General features: G+C 46.6%; 1 protein-coding gene across 10 annotated transcripts in view; it reads right to left on the bottom strand.

Moving 5' to 3' along the window:
- The window catches only part of PTPRO (protein tyrosine phosphatase receptor type O), a 570,099-nt gene that overhangs the window by 304,998 nt on the left and 248,227 nt on the right, over positions 1 to 16,874 (bottom strand). For all 10 annotated transcript variants that reach the window (XM_073564603.1, XM_073564604.1, XM_073564609.1 and 7 more), the window contains one exon: positions 2,045 to 2,470. In XM_073564603.1, the coding sequence (XP_073420704.1) occupies positions 2,045 to 2,470 (426 nt within the window). The remainder of the gene's footprint in view (positions 1 to 2,044; positions 2,471 to 16,874) is intronic.

The following is a 16,874-nucleotide window of genomic DNA, read 5'->3' as shown; positions in this document are numbered from 1 at the left end:
TAGAGGTCAGAAATGTACTAGTCAGAAATGACAAATACTAGTAACAAGTAGTCAATGTACCACCAATGTGCCGCAAAAGGACCATTCTACAAACAGGCGGCCAATGTATAAACTGTAGACGGCCAAAGCTAGTAACAGGCCAAGAAAGAACCAGCCGTAAATGGCTCATTCAAATGACAGGTCTCCAGTGTACCAATTGTAAATGACCAATACTAGTAACAAGTCGCCAATGTCATAAGTGGTACACAACAGTAAAAGTTACCCAACGTATCAGAAATAAATGGCCCACTCTATTAACAGATCCCCAACATATCTGCTATAAGTGGCCCACACTAGTGACAGGTCCCCAACGTATCCGCCATTAATGGCTCATAATAGTAACAGGTCAACAAAGTATCAGCCATAAATTGCCCACACTAGTAACAGGTCCCCAGTATACCAGTTGTAAATTACCAATACTAGTAACAGGTCTCCAACGTATCAGCTATAAATGGCCCACACTAGTAACAGGTCCCCAACGTATCAGCCATAAATGGCCCACACTAGTAACAGGTCTCCAGTGTACCAGTTGTAAATGACCAATACTAGTAACAGGTCCCCAACCTATCAGCCATAAATGGCCCACACTAGTAACAGGTCTCCAGTGTACCAGTTGTAAATGACCAATACTAGTAGCAGGTCCCCAACCTATCAGCCATAAATGGCCCACACTAGTAACAGGTCTCCAGTGTACCAGTTGTAAATGACCAATACTAGTAGCAGGTCCCCAACCTATCAGCCATAAATGGCCCACACTAGTAACAGGTCTCCAGTGTACCAGTTGTAAATGACCAATACTAGTAGCAGGTCCCCAACCTATCAGCCATAAATGGCCCACACTAGTAACAGGTCTCCAGTGTACCAGTTGTAAATGACCAATACTAGTAGCAGGTCCCCAACCGATCAGCCATAAATGGCCCACACTAGTAACAGGTCTCCAGTGTACCAGTTGTAAATGACCAATACTAGTAGCAGGTCCCCAACCTATCAGCCATAAATGGCCCACACTAGTAACAGGTCTCCAGTGTACCAGTTGTAAATGACCAATACTAGTAGCAGGTCCCCAACCTATCAGCCATAAATGGCCCACACTAGTAACAGGTCTCCAGTGTACCAGTTGTAAATGACCAATACTGGTAACAGGTCCCCAACCTATCAGCCATAAATGGCCCACACTAGTAACAGGTCTCCAGTGTCCCAGTTGTAAATGACCAATACTGGTAACAGGTCCCCAACCTATTAGCCATAAATGGCCCACACTAGTAACAGGTCTCCAGTGTACCAGTTGTAAATGACCAATACTAGTAGTAGGTCCCCAACCTATCAGCCATAAATGGCCCACACTAGTAACAGGTCTCCAGTGTACCAGTTGTAAATGACCAATACTAGTAGTAGGTCCCCAACCTATCAGCCATAAATGGCCCACACTAGTAACAGGTCTCCAGTGTCCCAGTTGTAAATGACCAATACTGGTAACAGGTCCCCAACCTATTAGCCATAAATGGCCCACACTAGTAACAGTTCTCCAAATTATCATAAGTAAATTTCCCACACTAGTAACAGGTCTCCAGTGCACCAGTTGTAAATGGCTCATTCTAGCGAAAGGTCACCAATGTACCAGTCATAATCTGATCATACGAGTTAACTAGTTGCCAATGCAATGGCAATACATGACCAATTCTAATTCTCCTCCCAAGAACATTATACCATGAATGGGATTCTTGGTGTGCGAAATCAGGGCACATACTCCATTGATGCCACCTGTGCAGCAGGACAATGGCCCAAAAATAGTAAATATGCCCACTTCCACCTTTCAAGCAGCAAGTTGCATCTGTCACTGACACTGAAAGGGGCTTTATGATGAGCTATTAGACTGTAAATGCCCATATACTATTCTGGCGCAAGGGCCCTCTTCTGTGCGTTCGCCTCCGATAAAGATATGGTTTGGATTGCATGGATTTATTTTTACAGTATATCAAAGCATGCACAGAGAATTCATACATACCGTCCCTCTGGATGTAGATATTGAAACCATCGAAGGCAGTTGGTGGCTTTGGAGGAAACCAACTGATGACGAGTTTGAATCTGGGAAGGGTCATGGGCCACAAGGCATCTTCAAATGAGGAGATCAAAAGGGTCTGGTTGTCATAGTTAGGTGCTATCTCGTTCACAAAACCCTCACTGTCTGCTGTTACATTTTCATTCTCCCACCAGTATGGTGTTGATGTTGTCACAAGGTCAGATGCTTTATGGTAACTCCAGTTACGGGATGAACTGATGGCTGAGCTCTCAAACTGATCCTCCAGCATCTCGACTTTCTCTGTGATGGGATCAGATCCAGAATATTCAGATTGAGGGGCGATCTGCTCCTCTGTGTTACTCTGGTTTAGCAGTAAAACTTGTATGGAGATGTTTCTTGGTGGGAAAGGAGCTAAAGACAAAAGAACAATGGTTCAGGCCATGCATTCTATGGAGTAAGTAAAAGAATTGGACTTAATCATTGAACTCCATAGCCTGTGGTGTATCACATCTGGCCCCAGTGTATAACATTCAGCCACATGGCTTACAATTGTATAATGTCCGGCACAATAGTCCCTAATGTATAACATCCAATCCCATAGTGCATGGTGTAGCACATCTGGCCAGGTGGCCCCCCAGTGTGTAACATGTGGCTCCATGGCACCTGATGTATAACGTACGGCCGCATAGACCCTAGTGTATAACATATAGCCACGTTGATCGTAATGTAAAACATCTGGCTCTATGGCCACTGGTGTATTACATCTGACACCATGCCCCCCCAGTTTATAAAATCATGCGCCATGGCCCCCATTGTATAACCTCGGGACCCCCTTCATGCTGTCTGCCTTTACTAATATGTGACACTGTATAGTCACCTACTCAATGCTCAGGGGCTTGCGGGCTTTTATCTGCACTGTATAGTCACTTACTAGGAGAGAAGTCGAACAGAACCTGGGGAGTGGAGCTGTGATTAAGCTCACCCCAGGGGTGAGCGTTAGGAACCGGATACCGGAGTCCGTGGTTGCGTGGGTACTGAAGTCCCAGCAGCTAAATCCGAAGGGCAGGGGACTGCAGGTCTCCTGGCCTGATCTAATACCCATTGGCACAGCAGCATACCAGAACCTGAAGCCGACACAAAGGAGCGGCACCTGTGATAGGCTCGAGCTGCCTGCCATGCGGGCAACGGTTTGTTTTTAAAAACAGAGAGTGACAGTTAGCAGCAGGAGGATGAGCTGTTAGGCAGCAAGGAAAAATGGAGGAAAGCGCAGAAGAAAGGCTCCGTACCTACCTGGCCAGGTGTATCCAAAAATTGCTTCCAGGCTGGCCGGCTCTCCATTACGATCTGTTACCAGTACCCCGGTCTGTACGATCAACCATCAAGTAAAGGAAAAGAAAACTACAGTCCTTGTGTCATTCAGTGATCTCTTTCACTCTGCACCACAAGGTACACGAAGCCTGACATAAAAGGAACTGAGCACACCACAAAAAAACACATTGACCATAAGTCCTGAATATAAAGATATATATTTTTATTATTTATCTAATATATAAAGCTCAAGTGTGTGTATGTGTGTGTGTATGTCCGAGATTGGCATCCGCATCGTCGCAGCTACAGCCACAAAATTTGGCACAGTCACACGTCTGGACCCCGAGAGTGTCCTAGGCTATGTTGTGAGGCGAAATTTTAACCCCGCACATTCCAATTCACCAAACAATTTTGCCCCTATCTACATAATGGGGAAAAAGTGTGTGTGTATCAAGCCCCGCAACTCATTATGATATCATAATGTTTGCCATGGCGACGCTGATGTCATCATAGGTTGCAAGCCCCGCCGCTCACTATGTTTTTGTGGCGCCCCAGGGGTATGGTCGCCACAGTGACTTTGCCTTCCTCCAGGGGAGGGTAATGCCAGGCTTGGAGGCAATGATGGGTCTCTCTCGCAGTCAATCTAAGCATGCAACACAGTTCCACTCCAGGCCAGCAGGGGGAACTCTGAACCAGGATTAAGGGAAGGAGTGCTCTCTGAGGGTCAAGGGGAAGGAGTGGTCAGTTAGTCTGCGGAGGGTGAAGTGTGCAGATGTGTGGAAGGAGCGCTGAGATAGAGCTGAGAGGAAGAGCTCATCTCTGGAGAGAGCGCATGAACTGGAGCCTGGTTTCCACGGTTGTATGGACACTAACGGTCCTGCAACAGACACCAGAGGAGTAGGAGGCTGTAAATGCCCTACTCCCATCTAAGACTTGAGGGCACAACAGCAGCTTGGATAGTGAGCCGGGACTTAGGAGTAGAGAGTCCCTGAGATAGGCTACAGCTGTCTGCCGTGCAAGTGAGGTTCTTGAGAGCATCTGACAGGAGGAACTTCAGTGTAACTCGGTACTGGAGATCCCGCAAACAAGCGCTAGTAAGGAGACTGCACAGCCCGTCTGCTGAGAGAGAATCCCTGAGCTGCTTCCAGGCTAGCCTGCTCCAATACCATCTGTAATCAGGACCCTGGACTGCAGTTATCAAGTAAAGGTACAGAAATTGCACCCCACTGTGTCTTGTCTGCTTCCTACCTTTCCGGCACTGCTACATCCCCGTGCCAACCACATCTACACTGCCATGGGACTACAGCTTCACCTGTGGGGAGCTTTTACATCTTTGCTGCACCATACCATCTGTCCCAGAGGATCTGCATGCAGTGTCGGCTTAACACCTCCTTTGCCGAACACCACAGGTGGCGTCACGAACTACTCATCTAACTGGAAGATTAATTTAAGAATTAAAACCAGAAGGATGTATACAGACTGTGCCCTGCTACCTGCCACCATCGCACTCTAACAAGCATCTCTATTCTTCCGACAGGTATGTCCATCCACCCAGCTCTCCTGCTCTCCTGCTGTCTGTCTATGAAGGACACACAGTGCGTCACCCAGCTTTGCACATAGACTTGCCTCTGCACCTAGCATTCACATGGTATGTCCATCCACCCAGCTCTCCTGCTCTCCTGCTGTCTGTCTATGAAGGACACACAGTGCGTCACCCAGCTTTGCACATAGACTTGCCTCTGCACCTAGCATTCACATGGTATGTCCATCCACCCAGCTCTCCTGCTGTCTGTCTATGAAGGACACACAGTGCGTCACCCAGCTTTGCACATAGACTTGCCTCTGCACCTAGCATTCACATGGTATGTCCATCCACCCAGCTCTCCTGCTCTCCTGCTGTCTGTCTATGAAGGACACACAGTGCGTCACCCAGCTTTGCACATAGACTTGCCTCTGCACCTAGCATTCACATGGTATGTCCATCCACCCAGCTCTCCTGCTGTCTGTCTATGAAGGACACACAGTGCGTCACCCAGCTTTGCACATAGACTTGCCTCTGCACCTAGCATTCACATGGTATGTCCATCCACCCAGCTCTCCTGCTCTCCTGCTGTCTGTCTATGAAGGACACACAGTGCGTCACCCAGCTTTGCACATAGACTTGCCTCTGCACCTAGCATTCACATGGTATGTCCATCCACCCAGCTCTCCTGCTCTCCTGCTGTCTGTCTATGAAGGACACACAGTGCGTCACCCAGCTTTGCACATAGACTTGCCTCTGCACCTAGCATTCACATGGTATGTCCATCCACCCAGCTCTCCTGCTCTCCTGCTGTCTGTCTATGAAGGACACACAGTGCGTCACCCAGCTTTGCACATAGACTTGCCTCTGCACCTAGCATTCACATGGTATGTCCATCCACCCAGCTCTCCTGCTCTCCTGCTGTCTGTCTATGAAGGACACACAGTGCGTCACCCAGCTTTGCACATAGACTTGCCTCTGCACCTAGCATTCACATGGTATGTCCATCCACCCAGCTCTCCTGCTCTCCTGCTGTCTGTCTATGAAGGACACACAGTGCGTCACCCAGCTTTGCACATAGACTTGCCTCTGCACCTAGCATTCACATGGTATGCCTTTCAGCTAACCCCAGCTTACCCCAGTGTTATTTATGACCTTGTTTACTCTGGCTTGATCATATACATCTGGTCCACTCTTAATTGTCTGGCCAAGATGAGCAGAGACCACTCCTCTCTGCTTCACACCTGACTGCACTTAGTTGTACATATATTGCAGAGTACAAGTCTGCATAGACTTCAGTCTGCATTGTGATTGCTATAAGTGTGTGCTAGAAGTGTGAAGATTAATTTAAGAATTAAAACCAGAAATGAACCAGAAGGGAACTGAAGGTAACTGGACACAGTCACTGTAAACAATGTTTCTGTTTGTTTTCACTTTCACCCCAATAATCCTTCACTTTCTGCTAATTCCCCTAATCCCTACTCCTAGTAAGGAACTGTTCATCTCTTCTTCAATCCTCCCCATCCACCTCACCTCCGCCTCAAAACTGTTCCTTAACATACAATCCTCTGTCTCCAAACACAGACAGCCCCCTCATGCCCTCTCCTGCTCCCACCTGCTAACACTTTCTCTGCTCCTTCTCACTGCTGGTGATATCTCTCCAAATCCTGGTCCTCACCACATTCCCACAGTCATTTCTACCTCCCATCCACGCTCTATCACAACCTTCCGTAACCTCTCCAACCTTATACCCATTCACCCAGCCCCCGCTTCCCCAGTCCCACTAACAGGAGCTCTGTGGAACGCTCGCTCTGTCTGCAACAAGCTTTCCTACATCCATGATCTTTTTGTTACTACCAAACTCTCCTTCCTCGCCATCACCGAAACCTGGCTCACCCCTTCTGACACAGCCTCTCCTGCTGCACTTTCGTATGGCGGCTTCCACCTTTCTCACACCCCCCGCCCCAGCAGCAAACATGGTGGAGGAGTTGGTTTTCTCCTGTCAGATACCTGCTCCTTCACCCCAATCCCACTGCCACCCTCTGTTACCCTCCCTTCCTTTGAGGTGCACTCTGTGCGCATCTACTCCCCCTCCAACCTCCAACTGGCTGTCATCTACCGCCCCCCAGGGCCAGCCACCACCTTCTTTGACCACTTCACCACCTGGTTACTTCATTTCCTTTCCGCGGACATCCCTACTATCATCATGGGCGACTTCAACATCCCCATTGACACTTCCCTCTCAGCTGCCACTAAACTTCTATCTCTCACTTCCTCCTTCGGCCTCACTCAATGGTCTTCTACAGCCACCCACAAAGATGGCCACACACTGGACCTCATCTTCACCCGCCTCTGCTCCCTATCTAACCTCTCTAACTCACCTCTTCCTCTCTCTGACCACAACCTGCTCACATTCTCCTCCCTCTTCACTCCATGTCTACAATCCCCACCCCACAAACTTTCACACCCTCGCAGGAATCTTAAACACCTTGACCTACACTCATTCTCCGAATCCCTCCTCCCTCTTACAGATATAAGTTCCTTACACAATGCGGATGACGCTGCCGCTCTATATAACACCACAATAGCTGTAGCTTTGGAATCCGCTGCCCCACTTACACATACCAAAACTCGCAAAATCAACAGACAGCCCTGGCACACCAGCCTGACCAAAGAGCTGAGGCGAGCTTCCAGGGCTGCTGAGCACAGATGGAAAAGATCCCACTCCAACGAGCATTTCATCGCATTCAAACAGTCCCTCACTACTTTCAAGACCACACTCGCCACAGCTAAACAAACCTACTTCTCATCTCTCATATCCTCCCTGTCTCACAACCCTAAACAGTTATTCAACACCTTCAATTCTCTCCTCCGCCCCCCAGCACCTCCTCCCTCCCCACTCATCTCAGCTGAAGACTTTGCCTCATTTTTCAAGCAGAAAATTGATAACATCAGGGACAGTTTTGGTCAACAACCCCCAGAGCCCTTCCTCCCGACTTCCCAGCCCTCCACCTTCAAAACCAACTTCTCCACCATTACAGAAGATCGACTCTCCACTCTACTCTCAAGATCACATCTCACCACCTGTGCACTCGACCCGATCCCATCCCACTTCATCCCAAACCTCACCACAGTCTTCATCCCAACCCTAACCCATCTCTTCAACCTATCACTAACAACTGGTGTTTTCCCCTCAAGCTTTAAACATGCCTCCATCACACCTATCCTCAAAAAGCCCTCTCTTGACCCATCCTCTGTATCTAGCTATCGCCCTATATCACTTCTCCCATACGCCTCCAAGCTACTGGAACAACACGTCTACCTTGAACTGTCCTCCCATCTCTCTTCTTGCTCCCTCTTCGACCGCTTACAATCTGGCTTCCGGTCACACCACTCCACTGAAACTGCCCTTACTAAGGTCACCAATGACCTCTTAACTGCCAAGAGCAAGCGACACTACTCTGTCCTCCTCCTCCTGGACCTGTCGGCTGCCTTTGACACAGTGGACCATTCCCTATTATTACAGACCCTCTCATCCCTCGGCATCACAGACTTGGCCCTCTCCTGGATCTCATCATACCTAACAGACCGGACATTCAGCGTCTCCCACTCACACACCACCTCCTCACCTCGCCCCCTATCTGTCGGAGTCCCACAAGGTTCAGTCCTAGGGCCCCTGCTGTTCTCTATTTACACCTTTGGCCTGGGACAGCTCATAGAATCTCATGGCTTTCAGTATCATCTTTATGCTGATGACACACAGATCTACATCTCTGGACCAGATATCACCTCCCTACTAACCAGAATACCTCAATGTCTGTCCACTATTTCATCCTTCTTCTCCACTAGATATCTGAAACTCAACATGGACAAAACAGAATTCATCATCTTTCCCCCATCTCACGTGACCCCCCCTACGAACCTATCAATTACAGTAAATGACTGCCCACTCTCCCCAGTCCCACAAGCTCGCTGCCTCGGAGTAATCCTTGATGCTGATCTCTCCTTCAAACCACATATCCAAACCCTTTCCACTTCCTGCCGACTTCAACTCAAAAATATTTCACGCATCCGTTCATTCCTCACCCAAGAATCTGCAAAAACCCTAGTCCATGCCCTCATCATCTCTCGCCTTGACTACTGCAACCTCATGCTCTGCGGCCTCCCCTCAAACACTCTCGCACCCCTCCAATCTATTCTAAACTCTGCTGCCCGACTAATCCACCTGTCCCCCCGCTATTCCCCAGCTTCTCCCCTCTGTCAATCCCTTCACTGGCTCCCAATTGCCCAGAGACTCCATTACAAAACCCTAACCATGACATACAAAGCCATCCACAACTTGTCTCCTCCATACATCTGTGACCTCGTCTCCCGGTACTTTCCTGCACGCAACCTCCGATCCTCACAAGATCTCCTTCTCTACTCCCCTCTTATCTCCTCTTCCCACAATCGCATACAAGATTTCTCTCGCGCATCTCCCCTACTCTGGAACTCTCTACCACAACATATCAGACTCTCACCTACCATCGAAACCTTCAAAAAGAGCCTGAAGACCCACCTCTTCCGACAAGCCTATAACCTGCAGTAACCACCGATCGACCAAACCGCTGCACGACCAGCTCTACCCTCGCCTACTGTATTATCACCCATCCCTTGAAGATTGTGAGCCCTCGCGGGCAGGGTCCTCTCTCCTCCTGTACCAGTTATGACTTGTATTGTTTAAGACTATTGTACTTGTTTTTATGTATACCCCCCTCACATGTAAAGCGCCATGGAATAAATGGCGCTATAACAATAAATAATAATAATAAATAATAATAATAATAATAACTACATTCCACCATTCACATCTTCCTATTACTTGGGCGCCCAGGGCCACGGTCCGGGTCACCGCTGCTGTGACACATGCTACTGACACCGGCCTGGTACTGAGTACCCCACAGCCCTGGGAGGGCGACCCAATGTCATAATGGTTGACTATGGGATGGAGGATGTGTGATGGGTATATGGGCACTCCACTATGGCATGGAGGATATGTATGACGGGTATATATGGGCACGGGACTATGGGATGGCGGATATGTATGATGGGTATATGGGCACTGGACTATGGGATGGAGGATATGTATGATGGGTATATGGGCACGGGACTATTGGATGGAGGATATGTATGATGGGTATATGGGCACTGGACTATGGGATGGAGAATATGTATGATGAGTATATGGGCATGGGACTATGAGATGAAGGATGTGTGATGGGTATATGGGCACTCGACTGTGGGATGGCGAATATGTATAACGGGTATATGGGCACGGGCCTATGGGATGGTGGATATGTATGATGGGTATATGGGCATTGGACTATGAGATGAAGGATGTGTGATGGGTATATGGGCATGGGACTATGAGATGAAGGATGTGTGATGGGTATATGGGCACTCGACTATGGGATGGCGAATATTTATGATGGGTATATGGGCATGGGACTATGGGATGGAGGATGTGTGATGGGTATATTGGCATGGGACTAGGATGGAGAATATGTATGATGGGTATATGGGCATGGGATTATGGGCTGGAGGATGTGTGATGGGTATATGGGCACTCAACTATGGGATTGAGGATATGTATCATGGGTATATGGGCACGGGCCTATGGGATCGTGGATATGTATGATGGGTATATGGGCACTGGACTATGGGATGGAGGATAATTATAATTTGTTATAACTAACCACAGTTAGTTACTATGCCCGGGCAGCCCCGGGCTCTTCAGCTAGTTCATTAATAAAGTGCATATATTTTAGTGAAAAATGTACATTATTTCATTGTGAAAATACATCATAATTAAACAGTAAGAAAAACGTACATAAAGTGCAATATAGGCAGATACTAAAGTGCTAGTGTAAAAAACAGTGAACCACACAAATCCCTGCATGATTATGTCACATAAGTAAAAGGCAATAGTACCCAATGTACCCAATGGCACCAGTAAAAGGCAATAGTACCCAACCCTATATTTGCTACCTAAAATTCATAAGGATAAAGAGACGATACCTGGAGGCCTATTGTATCAGGGACAGGGAACTACTAGGAGCAGATAAACCGTTTTATTGATGCTAAACTACAGCCACTTGTAGAAGACCTCCCATCTTACGTGAAAGATACTTCAGATATTTTGAAGAAGGTTGATGGGCTACACATTGATGAAGATGTCTTATTAGTAACATGTGACATTGAATCACTCTATACAAATATACGCCACTCTGATGGTATAAGAGCAGTGCGATTATTTTTGGAATCTTTCAATCTGAGGTCTGATATGGCATCATTCATTATACAAATATTGAATTTTTCCTTATCTCATAATTTTTTCATTTTGAAGGGGTCCTTCTTCCTGCAGCTCCAGGAGACAGCGATGGGTGCGGCCTTTGCGCCGGCATACGCCAACCTGTTCCTGGGGCTGTGGGAGAGGAACCTCTTCTTGTCAGACCATCTGTTGTCGGTGGACCGCGTGCTTTTCTGGGTGTGATGCATCAACGACATTTTTTTGATCTGGCAGGGTACCCATGAAGCACTGGATGCATTTATGACAAGTCTAAACAATAATGAGATGAATATACATTTAACTTATTCTGCTCATTCTGATTTTGTTGATTTTCTCTATGTCACGATTAAACGAGATTCCGAAAATATGTTACAAACCGACATCTTTTGAAAACCTTCCTCAGTAAATTCCTTGTGGCATGCCACATCAGCTCATCCCCGGTCTGTGATTAAGACAGTTCCAATTGGTCAATTTCTCCGGTTGAGGAGAATCTGTTCCTCTGATAATGCTTTTGAGGAACAAGCACGTGACATCAAAGCTAGATTTTATGCTCGTGGTTATAGCTACCGTATGGTTAAGAGAGCATACTTGAGGGCTAAACATTCATCACGGGATTCATTACTATATTCTAATAATAAAATGGATACAACTAATAAAGTGAGATTTTTCACAAAATTCAAAGCCCAAGCTGAAGCCATTAGGGAATGTTTGAATAAATCAGGCCAATTTTATGTGCTGACTCAACATTGGCTACTTATTTACCAGATAGGCCACAGATTACCTTTCGTAGGTCAGATAATCTACGTGATTATCTGGTAAGAAGTCACTATACGCCAGCTCCGGTGACAACTTTTTTGGATAAATTTCACAAAATGGATAATGGTTGCTTTCCATGCGGTAATTGTGTGGCCTGTTCAAGTATAGAACGTACTAATACCTTTTTTAACCAAGGAGGGAACCGTACGTTTAAAATCAGACACCACATTACCTGCACATCGAAAGCAGTGGTGTATTTTGCAATATGCCCATGTCAAAAAAAATATATTGGGATGACGACGAGACAGTTCAAAATTAGAGTACATGAACATGTCCTGGGTATAAAGGGTGCGGAAAAGGAAAATGATATCAATGCCTTGAAAACGATACCCAGGCATTTCAAACTCCACCATAACTGTGACAGCACTAAGCTGAGAGTTCGTGGCATAGATACAATTGCCATTAATTTTAGAGGTGCCAATGTTAGTCGGAAACTAGCACAGTGTGAGACCAAGTGGATTTGAACACTCAACACGGTCCAACCACTTGGTCTTAATGAAAATAATAGTTTTGCCCCAATTCTCTGATTTTATCCTTTTTAAATTTTAATATTTATGATATTATCGGTACCTATTGGAGGCTATTTTTATATCCTTTTTATGTCTACTAGCTGAAGAGCCCGGTGCTGCCCGGGCATAGTAACTAACTGTGGTTAGTTATAACAAATTATAATTATCCTCCATCCCATACTCCTGTGCCCATATACCCATCATACACATCCTCCATCCCATAGTCCAGTGTCCATATACCCATCATACACATCCACCATCCCATAGTGCCATGCCCATATACCCATCACACATCCTCCATCCCATAGTCCAGTGTCCATATACCCATCATACACATCCACCATCCCATAGTGCCATGCCCATATACCCATCACACATCCTCCATCCCATAGTCCCGTGTCCATATACCCATCATACACATCCACCATCCCATAGTGCCATGCCCATATACCCATCACACATCCTCCATCCCATAGTCCCGTGTCCATATACCCATCATACATATCCACCATCCCATAGTCGAGTGCCCATATACCCATCACACATCCTCCATCCCATAATCCCATGCCCATATACCCATCATACATATTCTCCATCCTAGTCCCATGCCCATATACCCATCATACATATTCGCCATCCCATGGTCGAGTGCCCATATACCCATCACACATCCTTCATCTCATAGTCCCGTGCCCTTATACCCATCATACATATCCACCATCACATAGGCCTGTGCCCATATACCCATCATACATATCCTCCATCACATAGGCCCATATACCCATCACACATCCTCCATCCCATAGTCGAGTGCCCATATACCCATCACACATCCTCCATCCCATAGTCCCATGCCCATATACCCATCATACATATTCTCCATCCCATAGTCCCATGCCCATATACCCATCATACATATTCGCCATCCCATAGTCGAGTGCCCATATACCCATCACACATCCTTCATCTCATAGTCAAATGCCCATATAACCATCACACATCCTCCATCCCATAGTCCCATGTCCATATACCCATCATACATATTTGCCATCCCATAGTCGAGTGCCCATATACCCATCATACATATCCTCCATCCCATAGTCCCGTGCCCATATACCCATCCCACATCCTTCATCTCATAGTCCAATGCCCATATACCCATCATACATATCCACCATCCCATAGGCCCGTGCCCATATACCCGTCATACATATTCGCCATCCCATAGTTGAGTGCCCATATACCCATCACACATCCTTCATCTCATAGTCCCATGCCCATATACCCATCATACATATCCGCCATCTCATAGTCCCGTGCCCATATAACCATCATACATATCCTCCATCCTATAGTCCAGTGCCCATATACTCATCACACATCCTCCATCCCATAGTCCCGTGCCCATATACCCGTCAAACATATCCTCCATCCCATAGTCAAGTGCCCATATACCCATCACACATCCTCCATGCCATAGTCCTGTGCCTATATACCCATCATACATATCCTCCATCCCATAGTCCAGTGCCCATATACCCATCATACATATCCTCCATCCCATAGTCCAGTGCCCATATACCCATCATACATATCCTCCATCCCATAGTCCCGTGCCCATATACCCATCATACATATCCTCCATCCCATAGTCCCGTGCCCATATACCATCATACATATCCGCCATCCCATAGTCCTGTGCCCATATACCCATCATACATATCCTCCATCCCATAGTCCCATGCCCATATAACCATCATACATATCCTCCATCCCATAGTCCAGTGCCCATATACCCATCATACATATCCTCCATCCCATAGTCCCATGCCCATATAACCATCATACATATTCTCCATCCCATAGTCCCGTGCCCATATACATATCCGCCATCTCATAGTCCCGTGCCCATATACCCGTCTTACATATCCTCCATCCCATAGTCCAGTGCCCATATACCCATCACACATCCTCCATCCCATAGTCCTGTGCCCATATACATATCCTCCATCCCATAGTCCAGTGCCCATATACCCAACACACATCCTCCATCCCATAGTCAACCATTATGACATCATAATGAGCGGCGGCGGGGTTTTGCAACCTATGATGACATCAGCGTCGCCATGGCAACCATTGTGACATCATAATGAGGGGCGGGGCTTGATACGCACAGTTTCCCCAGTATACAAATAGGGGCATTATGACATCATAATGAGAGGCGGGGCTTGACGCGCACACACTTTTTCCCCCAGTATGTAGATAGGGGCAAAATTGTTTGGTGAATTGGAATGCGCGGGGTTAAAATTTCGCCTCACAACATAGCTTAGGACGCTCTCGGGGTCCAGACGTGTGACTGTGCCAAATTTTGTGGCTGTAGCTGTGACGGTGCGGATGCCTATCCCGGACATACACACACACACACACACATACATACATACACACACACACACACACACATACATACATACACACATAAACACTTTGAGCTTTATATATTAGATTAATTATTAAGTTTCATATAATTTTTATGCTTTTTTATTTTTATTTTTATATACATGTCTTGACATACTAGATACTTATTTATATTTGTTTCTTATTGTTTTTTATTATCTTTTGATGCTAGTCTTGGGAGCTACTTGACAACAGGAGTGCACTATTATGCTGTCATCTGACGTCACTAGGATAAAGAAGATACTTATTCTCAAGCTATATGAAAACCTTTATCCATCAAGAGGACTTATACTATAACATCCTACGTCATTTTTGTACATTTATTATTTGTATAATATTATATAACTATACTAGCTGAAGAGCCCGGCGCTGCCCGGGCATAGTAACTAACTGTGGTTAGTTATAGCAAATTATAATTATCCGCCATCCCATAGTCCCGTGCCCATATACCTATCATACATATCCTCCATCCCATAGTCCCGTGCCCATATACATATCCTCCATCCCATAGTCCAGTGCCCATATACTCATCACACATCCTCCATTCCATAGTCCCGTGCCCATATACCCGTCACACATATCCTCCATCCCATAGTCGAGTGCCCATATACCCATCATACATATTCTCCATCCCATAGTCCTGTGCCCATATACCCATCATACATATCCTCCATCCCATAGTCGAGTGCCCATATACCCATCATACATATCCTCCATCCCATAGTCGAGTGCCCATATACCATCATACATATCCTCCATCCCATAGTCCTGTGCCCATATACCCATCATACATATCCTCCATCCCATAGTCGAGTGCCCATATACCCATCATACATATCCTCCATCCCATAGTCGAGTGCCCATATACCCATCATACATATTCTCCATCCCATAGTCCTGTGCCCATATACCCATCATACATATCCTCCATCCCATAGTCGAGTGCCCATATACCCATCATACATATCCTCCATCCCATAGTCGAGTGCCCATATACCCATCACATCCTCCATCCCATAGTCCCATGCCCATATACCCATCACACATCCTCCATCCCATAGTCCAGTGCCCATATACCCATCATACATATTCTCCATCCCATAGTCCTGTGCCCATATACCCATCATACATATTCTCCATCCCATAGTCCTGTGCCCATATACCCATCATACATATCCTCCATCCCATAGTCGAGTGCCCATATACCCATCATACATATTCTCCATCCCATAGTCCTGTGCCCATATACCCATCATACATATCCTCCATCCCATAGTCGAGTGCCCATATACCCATCATACATATCCTCCATCCCATAGTCGAGTGCCCATATACCCATCACATCCTCCATCCCATAGTCCCATGCCCATATACCCATCATACATATCCTCCATCCCATAGTCCAGTGCCCATATACCCATCATACATATCCTCCATCCCATAGTCCCGTGCCCATATACCCATCATACATATCCTCCATCCCATAGTCCTGTGCCCATATACCCATCATACATATTCTCCATCCCATAGTCCTGTGCCCATATACCCATCATACATATTCTCCATCCCATAGTCCTGTGCCCATATACCCATCATACATATTCTCCATCCCATAGTCCTGTGCCCATATACCCATCATACATATTCTCCATCCCATAGTCCTGTGCCCATATACCCATCATACATATCCTCCATCCCATAGTCGAGTGCCCATATACCCATCATACATATTCTCCATCCCATAGTCCTGTGCCCATATACCCATCATACATATCCTCCATCCCATAGTCGAGTGCCCATATACCCATCATACATATCCTCCATCCCATAGTCGAGTGCCCATATACCCATCACATCCTCCATCCCATAGTCCCATGC

This window comes from Dendrobates tinctorius, unplaced genomic scaffold (assembly GCF_039654945.1).
Source record: "Dendrobates tinctorius isolate UK_male_01 unplaced genomic scaffold, ASM3965494v1 ptg000464l, whole genome shotgun sequence".
Taxonomy (NCBI): Eukaryota; Metazoa; Chordata; class Amphibia; order Anura; family Dendrobatidae; genus Dendrobates; species Dendrobates tinctorius.
Note: the sequence above shows the minus strand (reverse complement) of the source record. Positions and strands in the feature narration are given on the sequence as shown.